This window comes from Solanum tuberosum, unplaced genomic scaffold (genome assembly GCF_000226075.1).
Source record: "Solanum tuberosum cultivar DM 1-3 516 R44 unplaced genomic scaffold, SolTub_3.0 scf00391, whole genome shotgun sequence".
NCBI classification, from domain to species: Eukaryota; Viridiplantae; Streptophyta; class Magnoliopsida; order Solanales; family Solanaceae; genus Solanum; species Solanum tuberosum.
In genome coordinates, this window is record NW_006239317.1 from 74,908 (window position 1) to 92,579 (window position 17,672).

The 17,672-nt window shown below is 36.7% G+C and overlaps 1 protein-coding gene across 1 annotated transcript; it reads right to left on the reverse strand.

Annotated features, from left to right (window-relative positions):
• Positions 1-319: 319 nt before the first annotated feature.
• LOC102600647 (actin-related protein 4) lies at positions 320-17,436 on the reverse strand. Its single transcript, XM_006362299.1, has 20 exons — positions 17,338-17,436; positions 17,153-17,244; positions 14,664-14,810; positions 14,506-14,579; positions 12,296-12,376; positions 10,850-10,910; positions 10,606-10,655; positions 6,617-6,671; positions 5,311-5,388; positions 4,894-4,947; positions 4,334-4,387; positions 4,201-4,261; positions 3,701-3,752; positions 3,073-3,139; positions 2,243-2,305; positions 2,048-2,110; positions 1,522-1,584; positions 1,322-1,386; positions 837-905; positions 320-699 (listed from the first exon to the last, which is right to left on the reverse strand). Exons 1-20 carry the CDS (start codon positions 17,348-17,350, stop codon positions 654-656), a joined length of 1,308 nt encoding a protein of 435 aa, XP_006362361.1. The 5' UTR covers positions 17,351-17,436; the 3' UTR covers positions 320-653.
• Positions 17,437-17,672: the final 236 nt, after the last annotated feature.

Consider the following 17,672-nt stretch of genomic DNA (forward strand, 5'->3'; position numbering starts at 1 on the left):
GATTAAGCTCAAATACGCATCTTTGGTAGTATAACTAATATTGTGTAGAGGTATATGCTCTAAACAAACTAAAATTTGTAACATATGAATCAATACAAACGTATGTCATTTATCATAAGCATAATAACTTTTCAAATAAAAAGAGGAATTCATTCTAAAATAGCCATAGAACTCAATTATTTTTATTTTCAAGGAACTTATTTTCTTAAAAATATTGTTTCTCAAAGTACTGACCAACCCAATATGAAAACATCAAAGAAAAAAATCCATCCCAACCACAACAAACCCAGGAATGCTACGTGATTGATCCATCATCGAGAAACAAAAAGGAGTTTCGTCCACTTAATTGTCAAACAAGGTACTTATCAATTAGCACATATTCCTTTCGTCATTGTTTGTAGGGAGTTAAATCTAGCATTTTCACTAAAAAGCTTAAATAGCAAGTCGCTGATTTATATTACGTCAAGACATCGATGCTAGTTCGATATGGATGTACATAGTGCATTGCAAAATAACGGTATCCACTGATACAGATTCCTAATAATACAAGACATGAACTGAGCACGTAAGTCTGGGAAAACAGTCTTCTTTCTTTGATGCTAGTTCAATAAATAGAGTGTTATCCGCAGAATATAACAGCTAAATCGTCTTTCTTAAGGGCATTTTCTTTGAACGTAAGATGCCCCATGTTCTTCGTACCTGTCATTAGCATAAACCAAAAGGTGTACTCACTAAGAGAAAACTACAGTTATAGCGGATTTCGCGGGTGCTACTTTAAAGGATACAAAACAAGTGTAGTATTGTATTCAAGCCTAAGAGAGAGATGTAAAACTTACTCGGACTTTGAAAACCACATTTGTTGAAAGGAACCAAGAGATGCCAATATGCTGCCCCCTATCCAAACACTGCACAATAACTTGTTAGTTCACTCGTGTGAAGAAAGCTTCTCCCCATTGCTAAATGCAAGAACCCATCATTTATGTCGTATATCTTCATCAAATTACCATTTCAAGGTTGTATGTAGTAAAAGCGGATAAAATATATGGAAGTATGTTTACTGCTTTCTCAACTCTGCAATTAAATGGGGTAAGGGCAAGGGAGACCAAAAAACAAGATACTTGAAATTGTACTCTCGCATAATGTTGTCAGCTTAAACTTAGAAGTAACAAATATGGGGAGAAGTCCAACCCAGTCCGTGAATGTTGTTACATCCAGATGAGAAGAGTACAAAACACACTTCATACACTCAACATCAAAAGGAACTATTACCATGAAGAGAAACTGAGAAACAGTAAAGAGAACTACAGAGTAATAATTTAACCTGAATCTCCTTTCTGTAGCATTTCCACTAGCCAGTACTTTGACTCTCGCTGCCTGAGGAGACTCCTGGAAGAAGAGCATACAAGATACAGACTTAGGCTATTCAAGCTAAGGAGATAAAATGAGAATGCTATCCTTGAACACAATTACGTGCATGAATGAGGGAGAGGGCATGGTTAAGATTCAAAAGGGAAACGGCACCTCTAGCAAGTCCTTCTCCAGACGTTCTTTAAGTTGTTGCATCGATGATGTTCCCCCAGCAAGCTGTAGTGGACAGTGTAGTCAAACTAACATCTCATCTAAAGTTTCAAACTCAAATAGACAAAATAAAATAAGTCTTAGGAAATTCATATGCTCGTAGTGGGTACATGACCGAAGTTAATTAATCCAGTGATAAATTTGAATATTGGTTCTAATCTCCTATTTTGAACTTTCATATTGTTATTCTTCACATAGTATTCTTTATGTACTATGGCATAAGGAGCATCAGTCCAGTTTTAAAATTAAAGTCACTTAGTCATGCAGTTTCCATACTCTTCTCCTGAAGGAAGCATCCTCTCAGTTTCAGTGCATACAATGTGAAAATGAGGATTTAAATGAATTTACTTTGTCAGGTGACTTAACAAGTATTTCAATGTAAACAACAAAGGAAAAGAAGGGAAGCACACAAAAAAAGGAATTGATGCCTCATCTTTAAATAGATTGCAAGAAATGCTGATGGCTTTACCAATATACTGCTAAAAAGCTCTCTTCGAATATCCACATCGCACTTGTTTATGCTATCTATAACCTGAAAAGTTTTGAGTACAATTACTAATTGAAAAAAAAAAAAAGAGAAGGCGAAAGAAGAACATTTTGAAGGACTCATGTCCTTAACCGATATTTTATCTATACGGACAAATTTGAGAGAGAAAGGACCAACCATTTGTGGTAGACCACGAAGGGAAGCAGCAGTTTCAGCAAAACTTTCCATACCGGGAATAGTCTGTGACATCAGTAAGGAAAATACCAAATTAAAGACTAGATATATGAAGGACCTGAAGGAGCTAGCTTGAGATGGCAGAGGACAGATTCTCCGAATAACAGGTATTTTTAAGCAGACAGAACATTACTGCATTTGAAAACATATGATAGTATACAGAAAAAAAAAACACAAGAAATATTTTATCAGAAGTCATTACAGATGGATATCTCTATCTTCGGCAATGGAACAAATAATCTGAATCTCAAGGTGGAGGGGTCATGGAACATAAAGTTCACCCTAGAAACATCCCACTATAGTGTGATCTAATTATTATAAACTTTTCAGTGAACATTTGAAATACAAGGAAATGAGATGCTACTTTGAAAAGGTAATGTCAAACCAAAATGTGTGAACAATACTGGAGGTATGCAAATCAGCACAGCGAAGTCCATAAACCTCATTTACTATCAAAATAATCCTTAAAATATAGTTCTCATCCATTGCAATGGAAAAAACCCAGTTTACAGATCATACCAACGAGTGCTTCAGCTATAAGCACACCCTACTTCCGGAGGATCAATACATAAAAAGCAACAAATACAACAACAGAAGGGAGGCAAAGCAAGAAGCACTACAGATACAACATCTTAGGATAAACCTAACAATACAGAATCCTGGAAAGAACAAGATGAAAGTGTGTACAAACAACAGTACACATCCATCCTACTCGCATAAGATAGGCAAACTGAACAAGAAACCTGGATTTGGAAGACTAAAGCAACACCAACCTGAACCAATGATGGATTGAATAGAATATCAGGAATCTTGAATCTATCCGCTCCGACTTCTATCGTCCTGTGTCATAAAGCAACAAAATGTTAACCATAGTAAGGAATGCCACCCTACCCCCCACCCCCAAAATCTCATTGACCTAATGCAATGAGTAAGAGAACAGTAATGAGTTCCTATATATGATATGAGGTCGCTAGATATTTTATTTTTTTGATGAAGTAGATATGAGGTCGCTAGATATTTAAGTAATATGAGAAGTATTGTTGCGTCAAATTCAAAAAAAATATCGACTTATAAAGTAATTCTATCTTAAGTTAGTATGACACTGTTTCAAATGATGGACTTTGCCAATTAAGGAAGGTGGTCTGTATGTTTTGATAAGGCATATAGGTTAATCAAAATAGGACACAGCAGTAACTCTGAAGTCTGAACAGATGAAGCCGAATAATCTTGGACAGAAAAATTACTAAAATAAGGCTTCGAGTTCATACAAAAAAAGACTAACATTACGAACTACTAAATGAAACTGTTTTCAGTTTTTGCATTTAGATCTTCAACCAAAGATTTCAAGGAAACTGAATCACTCATTCGCTAATAGAAACAGAGCAAGAGTACAACACTTACTGCCCATCAGGTAGCTCATAAGATGTCGTTGGAATGTTCGAATATGAACTGTCTGCACGAAAGAGAGAAGCAGCATAATATTTTCAAACTTCAAAACAAACATACTTCATATAGAATAAAAAAAAAATTAAAAAAGTGAACAGATACAAGAATCAAGTGTCATTAGGACTTGAAGCAATCTTAACTGTCATCATGAGCAAGAATATATACTCAAAAGGTCTTAAGACTGGCCAAAAGATATCAGTGACATTTTATTCTATGAGGAAGTTACTTTTTTCACTTTTTCTTTTTCTATTTCCTTTTAGATAAGGGTATAATAGCTGATCCAGGGATTACAGAAGAGACAAGTCTTTCATGTCAGTCAACAACACATTATAGAGAGTTAGCAATATCTTCAGGGATCATCTCCTTTCACTACACTTGGATCAAGATTTCATTGCCTGTAAATTTCTCCTACATTGGGGGGAGATAAAAAAAAATAGCTGAGAGGAGAAAGAAACCATCATATGGAGTATCTGGGGCTCGGGAGACGCATTCTTTTATGTCACTGGCAATCGCTCTCTGCAAAATAGAACAATACTGAGAAGCTGAGAGAAATAACAACTGAAGAAAGAAATGCTAAGAATAATTAACCTGACAATATAGCTTGTAACTCTCTGTTGTATCAGGGAAATCAAGGTCCACCGTCTGTGAAACAAATCATAAATATCAGCAACAAATCTATCAAAACATCACAAGATTAAAGGCATTAAGCACAAAAGTGCTAGCAGACCATGCAAATCAGAAACTAATTGCCTATTTGCCAATGACAAAATAAGGCTTTCTATGATGCCTCCCATTTGATGCGACTGGCTAAAGAAGAACCATTATGTCTATGTTCAATGCAAACAGAATGAACTCTTCAGAAACAAAGCATGAAAGTTTTGAGCAAGAAAAACTTGATGCAGGAGAAAGCAATGACACCCAAGTACAATATCTTTGATGTAAGACGAAAGTTGAGCACAAATTTATTTTAAGTCACAATCAGGTTCTCACTGGCTATGTTGTAATCTGGTTCTCCTTTTTTTCTTGTATTGAAAAAGAAAAAGTTACAAAGAAACATAAGCCTGAATACTTGAAAGTGCTAAACTTGCAATTTATGTGAAGGATTAAACAATTAGACTGGTTATAGCACTGAAGCAAGGATGTGTTACCTGAAATTCTCCTGGACGGATCTCCTTCCGCTTGAATGAATACCTAGGTTTTATCTAGAAATAAACAGGAAAAGGAAAGAAAAAGTTTGTTTCAAGACAGAGTGGATCATTGTATTCAAACAAGTCTTTTTTTTTTTTTGATGACAAGGAAAACCCGCAGCCGCTACCCTTTGGGTGCGCACAGGGTAAAACCCCCGCTCCTATGCAATAGCTCGCAAACCACATAGGAGAGGTAAACCGCACTAGGCAAGCCTGGTGCGACGAGCTCGACCCAGAAGGCAAACCCCTTGCTTTCGCTAGCAAGGGGTTTCGAACTTGAGACCTCCAACATGGAAGTCCCAAGCACAAACCACTGGGCCACCCCGAAGGGTTTGTATTCAAACAAGTCTTAAGGATAACTAACAATAAATATCTAACCGTAATGCCTTTCTGTTCCAAACTTTTTATCAAGCAGTCAGTAAGGATTCCTCCCCCAATAGGAGATGTACAAACCGCCTGTTATCAAATTAAAGAATTATAACATATCTATTCAATTAAACCAAAACAGAACTTTTTTATGAGTAATAAAGGAATATTATTGACGTAAAACAACCAGCATTAAGGAAATGCTGGGGCAAAGGTACATCAAAAGAGAACTTTACAATGTAAGGAAAGAACTGAGAAAGTAAAATACAGCCTCCAGCTCTAAAACATGCAGTAGTATTGTTGCACCAGAGACTACAACCAAAACAGAACTTTGAGAAGTTGGAAACAATGCACAGAACATCTGGTGAAGATTTAACATCCATAACCACTTCACTTTTCCCTTCCTTACCCAAATAAAACGGATTTTACAAGTTCGTGAGCAGCTTAGACCCTGCCTCCCCAAGCAAAGAGAAGGGCTAATGAACCTGAACATGAAACCCTTTTTCTCCTTCTACCTCCCATAGACAAAAAAAATACATCTTATATTTTCATCTAGAGAGGCCTGGCCCCTTCAACACCTAAAATAGATTTGATCAATCCTCATAAAAATAAGTCGGATTTTCCACCTTAGAATGCATGTCCTGGACTTGATTTCTTCTTCAATCTAGCTTAAAATCTAGGGGAAAAAGTAGGAAAATTCTATGAATGAATAGTTGCTTAAAACTTCTATTCGAGGGGAAAGTGCCAACCCAAAATGTCAGTTCTCTCAAAGAAATTCTAGTGAGCTACAACTTGAGGCCCTCGGTGCTTACCATGGGGAAGTACAAAAAGATATCATAGGCATTTGCTTCTTTCCTTCCTATTTTTTCTTCTCTTTTTTTTTGAGTTTTGACAGTGAGGGGGAACGATTAGCAGATTCCGAAACGAAATAATTTGCTTCAGAGCAATTAAACAATTTACTGAAGCATGTCAGATATACAAACATTAATGGGAGATCTCTACAGTGTTAAGTGGAAGTCTGCTAATGCTAGGAAATAAACTTTATAATTTCCAAAAGGAAGAAACTGAAAGAGGTCATATTACTGCAAACTGGAAGTAGCTATCTTACAATAGATCAACAAAATAGGTAAAAATGATCATCCGTTGATCTCTTTTTTATGACAAGGGAAACCCGCAGCTGCTACCCTTTGGGTGCGCACAAGGTAAAACCCCCTCCTACGTTGATCTCTTTTGACCAGTCAAATTCTAACAGTCAGAAAAGCAAAAGAAAAAAAGGGGCAATAACACATTTAAGTAGTTGTTCTTTGTTAAGAGATACCTTTTGAAGAACGTATCCATCATGAACCGGAGCAACAGTAGTCAATCCTCCACCACTGAACCAATTAGTTCAGACATCTCTTTAGTAATGCTCAATAAACAACAAAGAAAAAATGCAAGAAAAAACTGATTTATAAAAGTTAGCCGGTGGGTGGGGGGGGGGAGGTAAACAGATGAGAACAGACAATGCATTCCGTTTCCTAAATAGAAACAGATGCAACTTGAAAAGAGAACTGTGCCCAGATCCAAGGCCATAGAAAAATGCCAAACATTCTTTAACAATTTAATAGAAGTGTAGAACACTGTATTCTAAACCAGATAACTTTTTTCCTCTAGAGTATTTCATTGGGTAATAAAAGTGTAGAACACTGTATTCTAAACCAGATAACTTTTTCCTTCTAGAGTATTTCATTGGGTATCTGCTATCTCCAACCGGATGACTTTGCCCACCAAGTTTAAGGTAGATGGGAAGAAATCACCTATTGTTTTTGTCTCTGCTGGAATTTGAACCCTGGTTTCGAAGGTTTGTACCCACTTTATTGACCACTAGGCCATACCCTTAAATGTTATTTGATAAAATTCGCTTTAATTTTGTGTCCATGATTGGACATTTGATGCGTAGTTGATTGAATGGATGGTTCCTATGTCTGCGCTCTATCATTCTTTCTAGAGTAACATTGTCTGAATTATGATTTTAATGTCAAGATAGCTTACACACCTTTGAATATATCTAGATCTTATAAGTTGGAACAAAGCTACCAGATCATTCTACACCAGCCTCTCCAAGCACTTCCAGATCCCCACGGGAACAAGTTTTTCTAATCCTCATATTTTTCAAGGCATCATTTACCTATGTCAGCCCAAGTCTACGAATATAATTGAAGTTTCTACCATGCACCAATGTGTGGATCTCCAAAATGTTATTCTCTTGGTTCGAGTGAACAATTGATAACAGTAACAACATACCCAGTCTAGTCCCACAGAGTAAGGTTTTGGAAAGGGTATGGTGTATGCAGACCTTACGCCTACCACAGAGGTAGACAGGTTATTTACGATAGACCTACGGCTCAAGAAAATACAATTCAAAGTAGTCCAGAAAAAGAATAAACAAAGGAGTGAAAGCATACCAAAGCATTCTGAACAATAACTACAACAAAATAATACGATAATCGAAGTATAAAAAACATGTGGTAACAAAAATTGGAAGACAAGAAACTACAATAGCAATACTACGACTACTAATATGGACAAATAGCAAGACAGCGCACTATTACCTAATAACTTCCTACCCTAATATGTGCCCTCCACAACCTCCTACCTCATGTCCTTGATAAGCCAAAATTGTGTCATGTCTTGTCTATCAGCTCCTCCCCACTACTTCTTCAATCTATCCCTACCTCTCTTGAAACCATTCATAGCCAACCTCTCACACCTCCACACTTGGACATCCGTACATCTCCTCTTTACATGCCCGAATTATCTCAGTTTCTCTTTCTGCTTCTTGTCCTCACCGAAGTCGCTCCCACCTTGTCTCAAATATCCTCATTTCTAATCTCATCTCTCCTAGTATGCCCACGCATCCATTGCAAGATCCTCATTTCTACAACTTCCATCTTTTGAACGTAAAGATCACTACTAGCCAACACTCCGCCCCATACAACATAACAGGTCTAACCACTACTTTGTAGAACTTGTCTATTAGGTGGTGCAACCCTATCAAAATAGGGAAGTGCTCTGAGTCTCTTCCTATTGTCTTTACACGAGTCTTAGTTCCATCATACATGTCCTTGATTGTCCTACAGTACATCACAAGTTCACCCCTAGCCTCCAAGCATCTCCATAGAATTCCTTTTAACTTTGTCGTAAGCCTTTTCTAGGTCGATGAACACCATGTGTAAGTCCTTCCTCTCTCTATCTTACTCCACTAGTCTTCTTAAGAGATGAATGGCTTATGTAGCTGAGAGTCCCAACATTAAATCGAGCTTATTCTCGAAAAGAGTCGCATCCCTCCTCGCCCTTATCTCCACCACCCCTTCTCAAATCTTCATAATGTGGCTTAGCAGCTTAATACCCCTATAGTTGTAGCAATTGTGAATGTCACCCTTGTTCTTGTACAACAAAATCATTGTAATCATTGTAATTAAGGAAGAATAGCCTTATTATATGACAAGGTAATAAGGATAAAAAGATTTTTTACAGAGTCAAGTGGAGCAATGTTCTACTTTGGAGGAGGCAGGGCTTGTTAAGCACTAGGAAACTAAAGTTATACAGCAAGGCACTCAAAATTAAATGGCTATGGAGATGCTCCCATGAACCCCAAGTTTACTAGGAGGTATTATCAAAGTGAATATGGTGAAGATAACAGGTGGATCTCAAAGAAAGTGCACTCGCCTTATGGATAGAGTTTGTGGAGATCTATAAGAACACTTAGGCCACTAGTGAGGGATCACTCTATTATCAGGATGTAAAATGGGTGCAAAACGTCTTTTTGGGAGGATAACTGGTTGGGTAAAACTTGCCTCAAAGAACATTTTCCTGGACTAAAACAACAGAAGACAGTAAAAGAAGCACGGTCTCCTCAAGGATGGAATACATAGTTCAGAAGGAATCTAAATGATTGGGAAGTGGCTACATTAGTAGAATTTTACAAGCAGTTAGATGAGTACAAATGGAAACACATTATGGTGGCAACAAGACTCTTTAGGGTATACCTTTTAAGGTTGCATATTTTAGCTGGTTATTAGCTAAGAAAGCAGTTATGAAAGACAACCTTAGTAGGAGAGAGATTTATCCAAAGAAGCTGAGACAGTCAGCATCTATTCCTAAAATGCAGGACGGCAGACATGCTATGGAAGATCTCCATTAGTCTCAGAGCATTGCCCGGACAATGCCAAGAAAAATAATTGAAGTCTTGTTTGGCTGGGAAGAGGCAAAAGCAGGAACTTCAGAGAGAGAGAGAGAGAGAGATGGAGGCTTATCCCAACTTGTATATGATGGACAATTTGGAAAGAAGAATTCCAGATGTTTTGAAGATAGTTGCAACTCAGTACAGACTACAGAGGACCAAGTAGAACTGCAATAAACTTTTTGGTTTTGGTGTAAACAGAACTACATAGAAGACACTGCTTCAATCATTAATATCCTAGGTTTTTGTTCCTTTTTCCCCAATGGAAATATGGTTTCAGCACAACCTGTGTTCTTTTGCTTAAATATACAAAACTGGTACATTCTCAAGAAACAGAAGACATCACATACTAGAATTAAAAAAAGATGATTGAAATGGAAGGGTATTACAGGTGTACTAAGCAATAGTGGAGATTGAAAGAGAATAACAATACAGAATAGTATCCACCTAATCTAAGCTAGAGCATTATAGCATTTCTATAATTCACATTATCACATATTCTTAATACTGATTGCAAAGATTGATATCATATCTCCATATTCTCAAACATAATTCTTCACGAATAAGATGCTAGCCTACTTGAAAACCTCTCATTTTCACCATTCGCTCATCGAACATCATACAGTTATGAATCAAATTTAGACTGCTACAGATGTAAATGTATAGAAACTTAACTATTCAAGGTGAAAAGAAACTGAGATTAAGATGCCATCATGCACCAGAAGTCATGAAGTTTCCAATTTTTCATATCCCACTTGAAGGGAAGGTACAAAGCGATGCAGATAATATAAATGATATTATGGCTAAGAGACTAGATATTTTTTTATTTTTTTTTTGATAACCGAGAAATCCGTCTGTGACCCGCCCTTTGGACCAATCACAGCCTTCTAAACTCGGTGGATAATGGGCCCGCCCCTCTACCCTTCTCCACTTAAATACCGGGCTTCGCTTTGCATGGTGTGGGGCTTGAACCTGCGACCTAAGCCACAAATCCTCCACCTTTTGCCACTTGAGCTAATTATTGACAAGACAAGTCAAATAAGTAATTCAAAAGGATAGCCAGTAAGTAGAACATAACATCCTACCTGTCAACAACCAAAGAAGTTGCACGTCCTGATGCGAAAGATGTGAGAACCTAGCATTAACAGTACCATGAGAAAATTAACAACTAGAGTGGAATGATCTTGTAACGTTAAGAAGCAACAGCTTTTTTTATTATTTTTTCTTTATTCTTGAATCAAAAGTGAAAGTTCCATTACTAAATAGCACAAAGAAGGTTATGTTTAAGACGCTACAAATTAAAGATTCAAAGTGGGTAAAGGCACTTACAGCATTTTTGGCCAAAAACAATGCTGGAACTTGGTATTTTTCAAACATTATCTCTGCAGCCCTGTTAAATAGATGATCATCAGTCCACTGTAATTTTCATTTTGCATACAGATGACATAATAGTGCAAGCACCAGACTGCCTTTCCTCCTTTTTTTGGTTCATGATGGACAATTTCTTTCACAGTAGACACTTCTTGTTAAGGAAAGTAATTCCTTGGACTCGACTGATTCTAGAAGGTATTACTTTTTTTTTCTAGAAGGTATTACAAATTAAACAAGGTAAGGCTTTTATATTGACACTTGGGATCCATTCTGTGGCAAACGAACAGTTGATCAGTAAATCAGTCAGTAGTTGACAATCATAACTTAGCAGACCACCACGAATATGAATTCCAGGCAAGTCCCTAATAAGTGACATCTTATGTTTGAGAAATCCACCATCTATGAGGACCACAATGACCTTATAAAAAAAATCAAGATGGATGGACATAAATTTGATGGAAACTTGACCTAGATTTGTTCTTTAATAGGGAAGATAGCTTAGAGAACTATTTTGAGAGGTCCAAATTGCTCAAGCATGGGCACAAGAATCGCTCTAGTCAAAAGATATTTTACAGATGAACTGCTTGTAAAATCTCTCTTTTGTGGACTCTTCTCACTCTATTTCTGTTTTATTCTACTCTCACTGTTCTTCTCTCCTCTCTTTTCTCATATTTTCCCTTTCTCTTTCACCCTACCCAATTTCTAGTGCTACATCACTGGTATCGGAGCTCTAGGTCCATATTCATCACAAATAGCTGCACTTTTAGCATTCATCAATTATAAAAGTACCGATCACCTTATTACTTAGTTTAATTGGATATATACTGTTTTCACATCAAACTAACAAACTTTTTGGTGTTAATGACTTCTTTTTTTGGTTTCCCACCCGGTCTCCGCCTCTCCGGTACCCACATTGGAGCCCGACTAAATTCAGATTCGTGTCGGGAAGTCCCACATTGGGGAGGGGGGTAAAGTGCTCCCTAATAAAGGCGACTCTATACCCAAGGAGACTCGAACCCGAGACCTCTTGGTTAAGGATGAAGGAGTACTTACCAGTCCACCACCACCCTTGTTGGTTTGTTAATGGCTTTTATATGAAAGGAAGCTATTAGAATGTTCATACTTTTCCCCTTTGAAATTGAAAAGACATGGGCCTACAGGATTGATAAATATGTAAACTTTACTTAAGGATGTGCTTTCATCTTATATTTTTATCGTCCTCCGAAAAAAGCTGTGTTCTCCTATAAATTAACATAAGACACAAAATAGGCAGAAAAAGGCCGCATATTCAGGAATAATAAAGCTTGAAATCATGTACCCAATTGTTATACAATGCCCAAAAGATAAATGACATGATTTAATGTGAAGTAATAAGACTGCTAAGAGACAGATTGCATTGCTCACTTTTCCCTCTGCTGCTGAGTGTTTGAACAAGGCTCTGCAAGTAACATTGGATGCTCCTTTGGATCGATCAGTAAGCATTCCCTGCAAGTGAATGTAAGCAGCAGAAAAAAAAAAGGTCTTTTTCAATAGTCTAGAGCAGCATCAACTTAACCAAATGACAGGAAAAAAGAAAAAAAAGTAACACAAGAAAAGCGTATAAGGAAGACTTTTTTTTCCCTTTCTTCAAATGAATCAGTAATACCACATCTCTTCACATAAAGCAGGTATTTCAGTGATCAAAGAAGTCAAAAAGAGAGATGGAGGATTGTCCCAGCATGCAGTTGGTGAACAGAGAGGAATCAGAGATGTTTTGAAGACAAACGAAGTACTATCCAGAAGTTGAAGATCAACCGTTTAGACCTTCATAATTTTGGTGTAAACAAGAATACATAGAGGAATCAGAGTCAATTTTTGATGTTCTAGATTACGTGTAGGAAGGCTTAGATCTAGGAACTCTAACTATAACTCACACTGTTTTGGGTGACTTCACAGCTTGTGTGGTCTACCTTTATATAATAACTTGTTACAATTCTCCGAAAAAGAACATTGTAGTCTGATCTTCAAAAATAGAGTGCAAGCAGTATGTAGCATAATTGTGTTTCCTTTTTAGGATGAATCACTAATATGACATTATTTACATTAATATAAGAGCAATCGCGCAAAGACTACATGGCTACAAATCTAGATGCAATGGGTAGATATGCAAGTGTCTGACACAGGTAAAAGAGGTTCTAGAGTGTAGGTTTCAACAAGACTCAAGCTTATTCCCAACTAGTAGATATCAGCTATACGGATCTATATTAAAAACATAATATATAAAACAATTAATAATTTCTAACATAGAAAAGTAACTCACTCTTAAGATAAATTTTAGCTAAAATCCATTTTTGGTAATTATTAAGTTATGTTAAATATTTTGTTGTGTCAAATGATCCAAAGTTAACACAATTTATTTATTTTATAACTGAGAAATCCCCAAGGACCAGCAGAAACACAGTTCAAAACTCAATGAATAATGGCCTGCCCCTCTACCCATCTCCAAGTTAGTCAATTAATCTTGTTCGTTTTTTTTTATTTTGAGAATTCCCAATTAATCTTGTTCTTATAGATCTTGTCCTTAAATATATAATGAACTATCTTTGTGGTCCAATTAAATCACAATATTTTTGCCTGGGCACTTCTCTTAAAACCAAGCCCACCAATAATTGGCAAAGATACCCTAAGGCATTTCCTCCTTTGAGTTCAGTGGTGGCTTCCCCAGAAGGTAGTCCAAGTGTGTCAGTCCCCTGTTTTAGTTGAATGGTGGTTTAAATACCTAAAATTTTAGATCTTTTTGTCCTACTTCGAAGAAGAAGAAAAATTACAGACACACATCGTGAAGCTCATCGAATTACTGTTCCTTGTTGTCACATCTATTCCTTCTGTCTTCTTCCTCTTCTCCTTTGTGCTTCATCTCTGCCTTCTTCGGTTCTCTATTCACCTTTCCTTGGTCAAATTATCCACCGAATGTTGATAAGATCTGGTACGAACCTCACACCTGTACCAGTGTCATGTTCGAATCACCAACCCAGCAGTAATCGAAAGGTTCGAACAACATTTAATGCAAGAGGACACTGCAGTAATCCATGTAGTAAAACCAAAACGAAGAATGCCCAATATTGGCTAATGGTGGTCTGTGGTCTGGGGGCATTAGAAATACTTGCTCAACACAACCCTGCAACAAACTCTACCATGTCCTTGATGCTGTCAATTGCTTAAAACTACCTTTCAGCTATCGGGGAAATTGTGAAATAGACCAATATCAACTAACCCAAATGAGATTAAAAAGAAAATCGTTTAGATTTTGTCTGCCTCACACAATATTCTAAAATATGTTTCACAGGACACGGCAATCAGAGAGCATGTGTGCAGACTGCCAGGGCAACAAGATCAGCAGCATATCACCACCTTAAGATGTTAAGATCCATCAGTGAGGGTTTCTAAGATACTTCCATACTAAGAGAGGAGGACAAGACACATATAGAACAACTATGCAGCATAAGCAGAGCAAAGCATATCCCCACTTACCTGAGCTGAAAATATGTAGAGTAACATTCTTCCCATGACACAACAAAAAGTTAATGGAAGAAGGGAATTGTTTCAGCATATGAACAAAAGGAAGGACCAATTACCTAAAAGCATGGTCCCATATGTTTTCTACAATATCCCAGTCCACAACCGTCCCATCCCTGATGGGTGATATCACCTGACATGACAATCCAACATATTAGATAACAAAGATAAGGAAATGGCATCTCGAGATGGTACTAGATAAATTTGTAAAACTGACCTCCATGTGATCACGGCGAAATCCCAAGGCTTGAGATCCCACATACAATTTCCGCTTACCCTTTGATTTAAGGTCAGGAGTAGATCCAGAATTATCCTCCGGATTATCAGGGTTATCAACTTCCATTTCATCAACCGATCCAACAGCCTTTTAAAAGATCATAAAATCAAAGACAACTTACACAAAAACATACATGTAGGTGACTAGTTAAAAAGAAGCAAAATATAAGTATACATGAAGGAATAGCATAGTGATAAAGACATTCACAATCAAGGCAGGTTAGTTTGTGAGCAGCTGACTTGCTAATGATATTTTAAGAATTCACATGTCAACCATAATGAGGAAAGGATTTGAACTGATCCTGAGAAGACGAGAGATACTAGATATTTGATTCATCTAACAAGGAGAATAACCGGAGAGATCTTGCTAATTATCTCAGCAGCTATCCTCCTTCTTCTTCTCCTTCTTCTTCTCCTTCTTCTTTGTGATAAACTCGGCAGCTATCTTATGTATATAATTCCAGGGAAACTTTTCGCTGCATCAGCTATAAATTTTATTGTTCAAGACTAAGTAGGAAATTGGGGACTTCTATCTTCTTTCTTCTTTCTTCTTTCTTCTTTCTTCTTTCTTCTTTCTTCTTTCTTCTTTCTTCTTTCTTCTTTCTTCTTTCTTCTTTCTTCTTTCTTCTTTCTTCTTTCTTCTTTCTTCTTTCTTCTTTCTTCTTTCTTCTTTCTTCTTTCTTCTTTCTTCTTTCTTCTTTCTTCTTTCTTCTTTCTTCTTTCTTCTTTCTTCTTTCTTCTTTCTTCTTTCTTCTTTCTTCTTTCTTCTTTCTTCTCTCTTCTTCTTTTTTGTGGTAACGGTGGTGTCCTTACCATCTTCAAAATTAATCTAACGGTTACTAAATACCTTCCACCAACACATATACGTGATAATTCTATCACCAAGGTTTGATGGTATCATCCACCTTTTTTGTTGGGATTTGAACCCTGGTCTCTCATGGGCCATTCTAACTTCATTAACCGCAGACCACATCCTTCAGTGCAATCAAGGACTTCCATCGTTGAACCAACATTCACAGCACCAGGTACAAGCAATATAATAAATACACCAACTATATTTTATCCACTTTCTGAAAGTGAAACATTGAAATGGTTGCACAAATATGTGGGAGCATCATTTAAATTTTCTGGTTCTGAGATGAGCAAGAGAAGTAATTCTTTTTCCCTTTTCTTTTTTTTGTGAGTATGGAAGAGAAGTATATTTCGGTAGTCATTCGACTGCACCTTTAGCTTTCTTGGATGTTAGAGCTGCAAGACCTTGCAGAACAATCTTTAACAATTGTGGTTTCATGGTAATAACATACAGTTGGAAATTAAAAGTAATAAAAGACTCCATGTAAATCCATCACAGGTAACGAATTCCCAAATCATATCGAACAGCAACTCAACCTGGAAAAAGTAAGAGGCACAATTGTTTGAAGACAGTGCTCAAGGACCTGACAAAGAGCTTACAGCTACTGTAACACTCCCTCTGCCCCATATTAGTTGATCACTTTTCATTTTGCACAATACTTAAGAAATCATAAATAAAAAGATAATTTTACTAATTCACCCCTTAAAAAATTCTTGGGAATTTTACAAACAAATGGGAACACTATAAAAAGAATTAATTGCAAGGGTAATACAGAAAAAAATTAATTAATGATTTTTTTTATTTAGTAAGGTGGACAACTAATATGGGACAACTATTTTTAGTATAATGATCCACTAATATGAGACGGCAGGAGTAATTATTAAGCAATCCACCACATGACCAGAATCTATGCACACAAAAGATGACCATCGCACACTAAAGAGGATTCTCAAACCCATGAGTCTAATAGTCCTCAAGTTTCCCCACTATGTAGATGAGAATTCAATGTACAGTTATCTATTTCCTCAAATTACACGCCAATATTTTTTTTATCAATTTTAACAAGAAAAATCTCCCAATTTCAGTTTTTTTATTGGTCTCATTGATGAGTTTCCCTTCAAACAATTCTAATTTGTTCAAGAAATAATTAAAAAAGAACTGATGATGTATGATAAAAATCTTTAAATCCCCAATACAAAAGGAAAAAATCTAGTGGCAGTAGGCTGATGTTAAGGGTTAGGCCATTTCATCTAATGACACACCCTACACTGTTACCTCAATTGCATATTAAACATCATAGAGGCTCAAGAATGCAGCCTATGACCAAAAGCTCTAAACTTTAGAGGTTTCGTCTTAAACAAAACCAAAACATCCAGTCATATTTCGTGTTACAAACACTGTGAGTGTAAAAGTTTTTCACATTATCACTGCAGTTATAACACGCTACTTATACTTTCTTTTCGAGGTAACTCGACTCGAATTAGCTATTAAAATGCTGGTGCTTGGGAAGTTAGACGCTTAACATGAAAATGTTAGTAAATTTGCAAGCTAACAAGGTTAAAAACGGTTTAACTTACCGATGGGAAAACGGCTTTGGGAGCATCTTCACCAGCGTAACCCGCTTTGCAAGTATGGCTACCCAAATCTATCACAATTGCTGACACTTCATCTGTACACACACAAACAAACAAAAAAACGCTAAATTCAACATGAAAGCCCTAAACTTTGACACACAAAGAGAGACTGAGTAACTGATACTCACCACCACCGTACATGATTCGATTTCGGAGAGTGATTTAACTCTTTCTTCTTCGTGTTTTGCTGCTTCTCAGAAATTCTTCGCTACGAGGGCTTTTCTTGGGTTTTGAAGAAAACAAGTCGGTCGGGTCAGTTCAACCGGGTTGTATCCGACAACATTCACTTCAGTGTGTTTTTTTGGTAAAGAGAAAAAAAAAATTATGAAAATAAATGTGGTATTCTAAATTTAGAGTCCATTTGAATTGGCTTAAAAAAAAGTAGTTTTTAAGTCAAACTTAAATGACTTTAAATCAAAAAATAAAAAGTAGGAGATGTCTATTTTTGGTTTTTAACTTACTA

What these genes read in the sequence shown, in the direction of transcription:
- LOC102600647 (XM_006362299.1), bottom strand. An exon ending in ACTCAGCAGCAGAGGGAAAA is followed by an intron (nt 10,911 to 12,295) that starts GTGAGCAATGCA and finishes TCTATTTAACAG; the next exon opens with GGCTGCAGAGATAATGTTTG. An exon ending in CCCAGATACTCCATATGATG is followed by an intron (nt 3,753 to 4,200) that starts GTTTCTTTCTCC and finishes TCTTTCGTGCAG; the next exon opens with ACAGTTCATATTCGAACATT.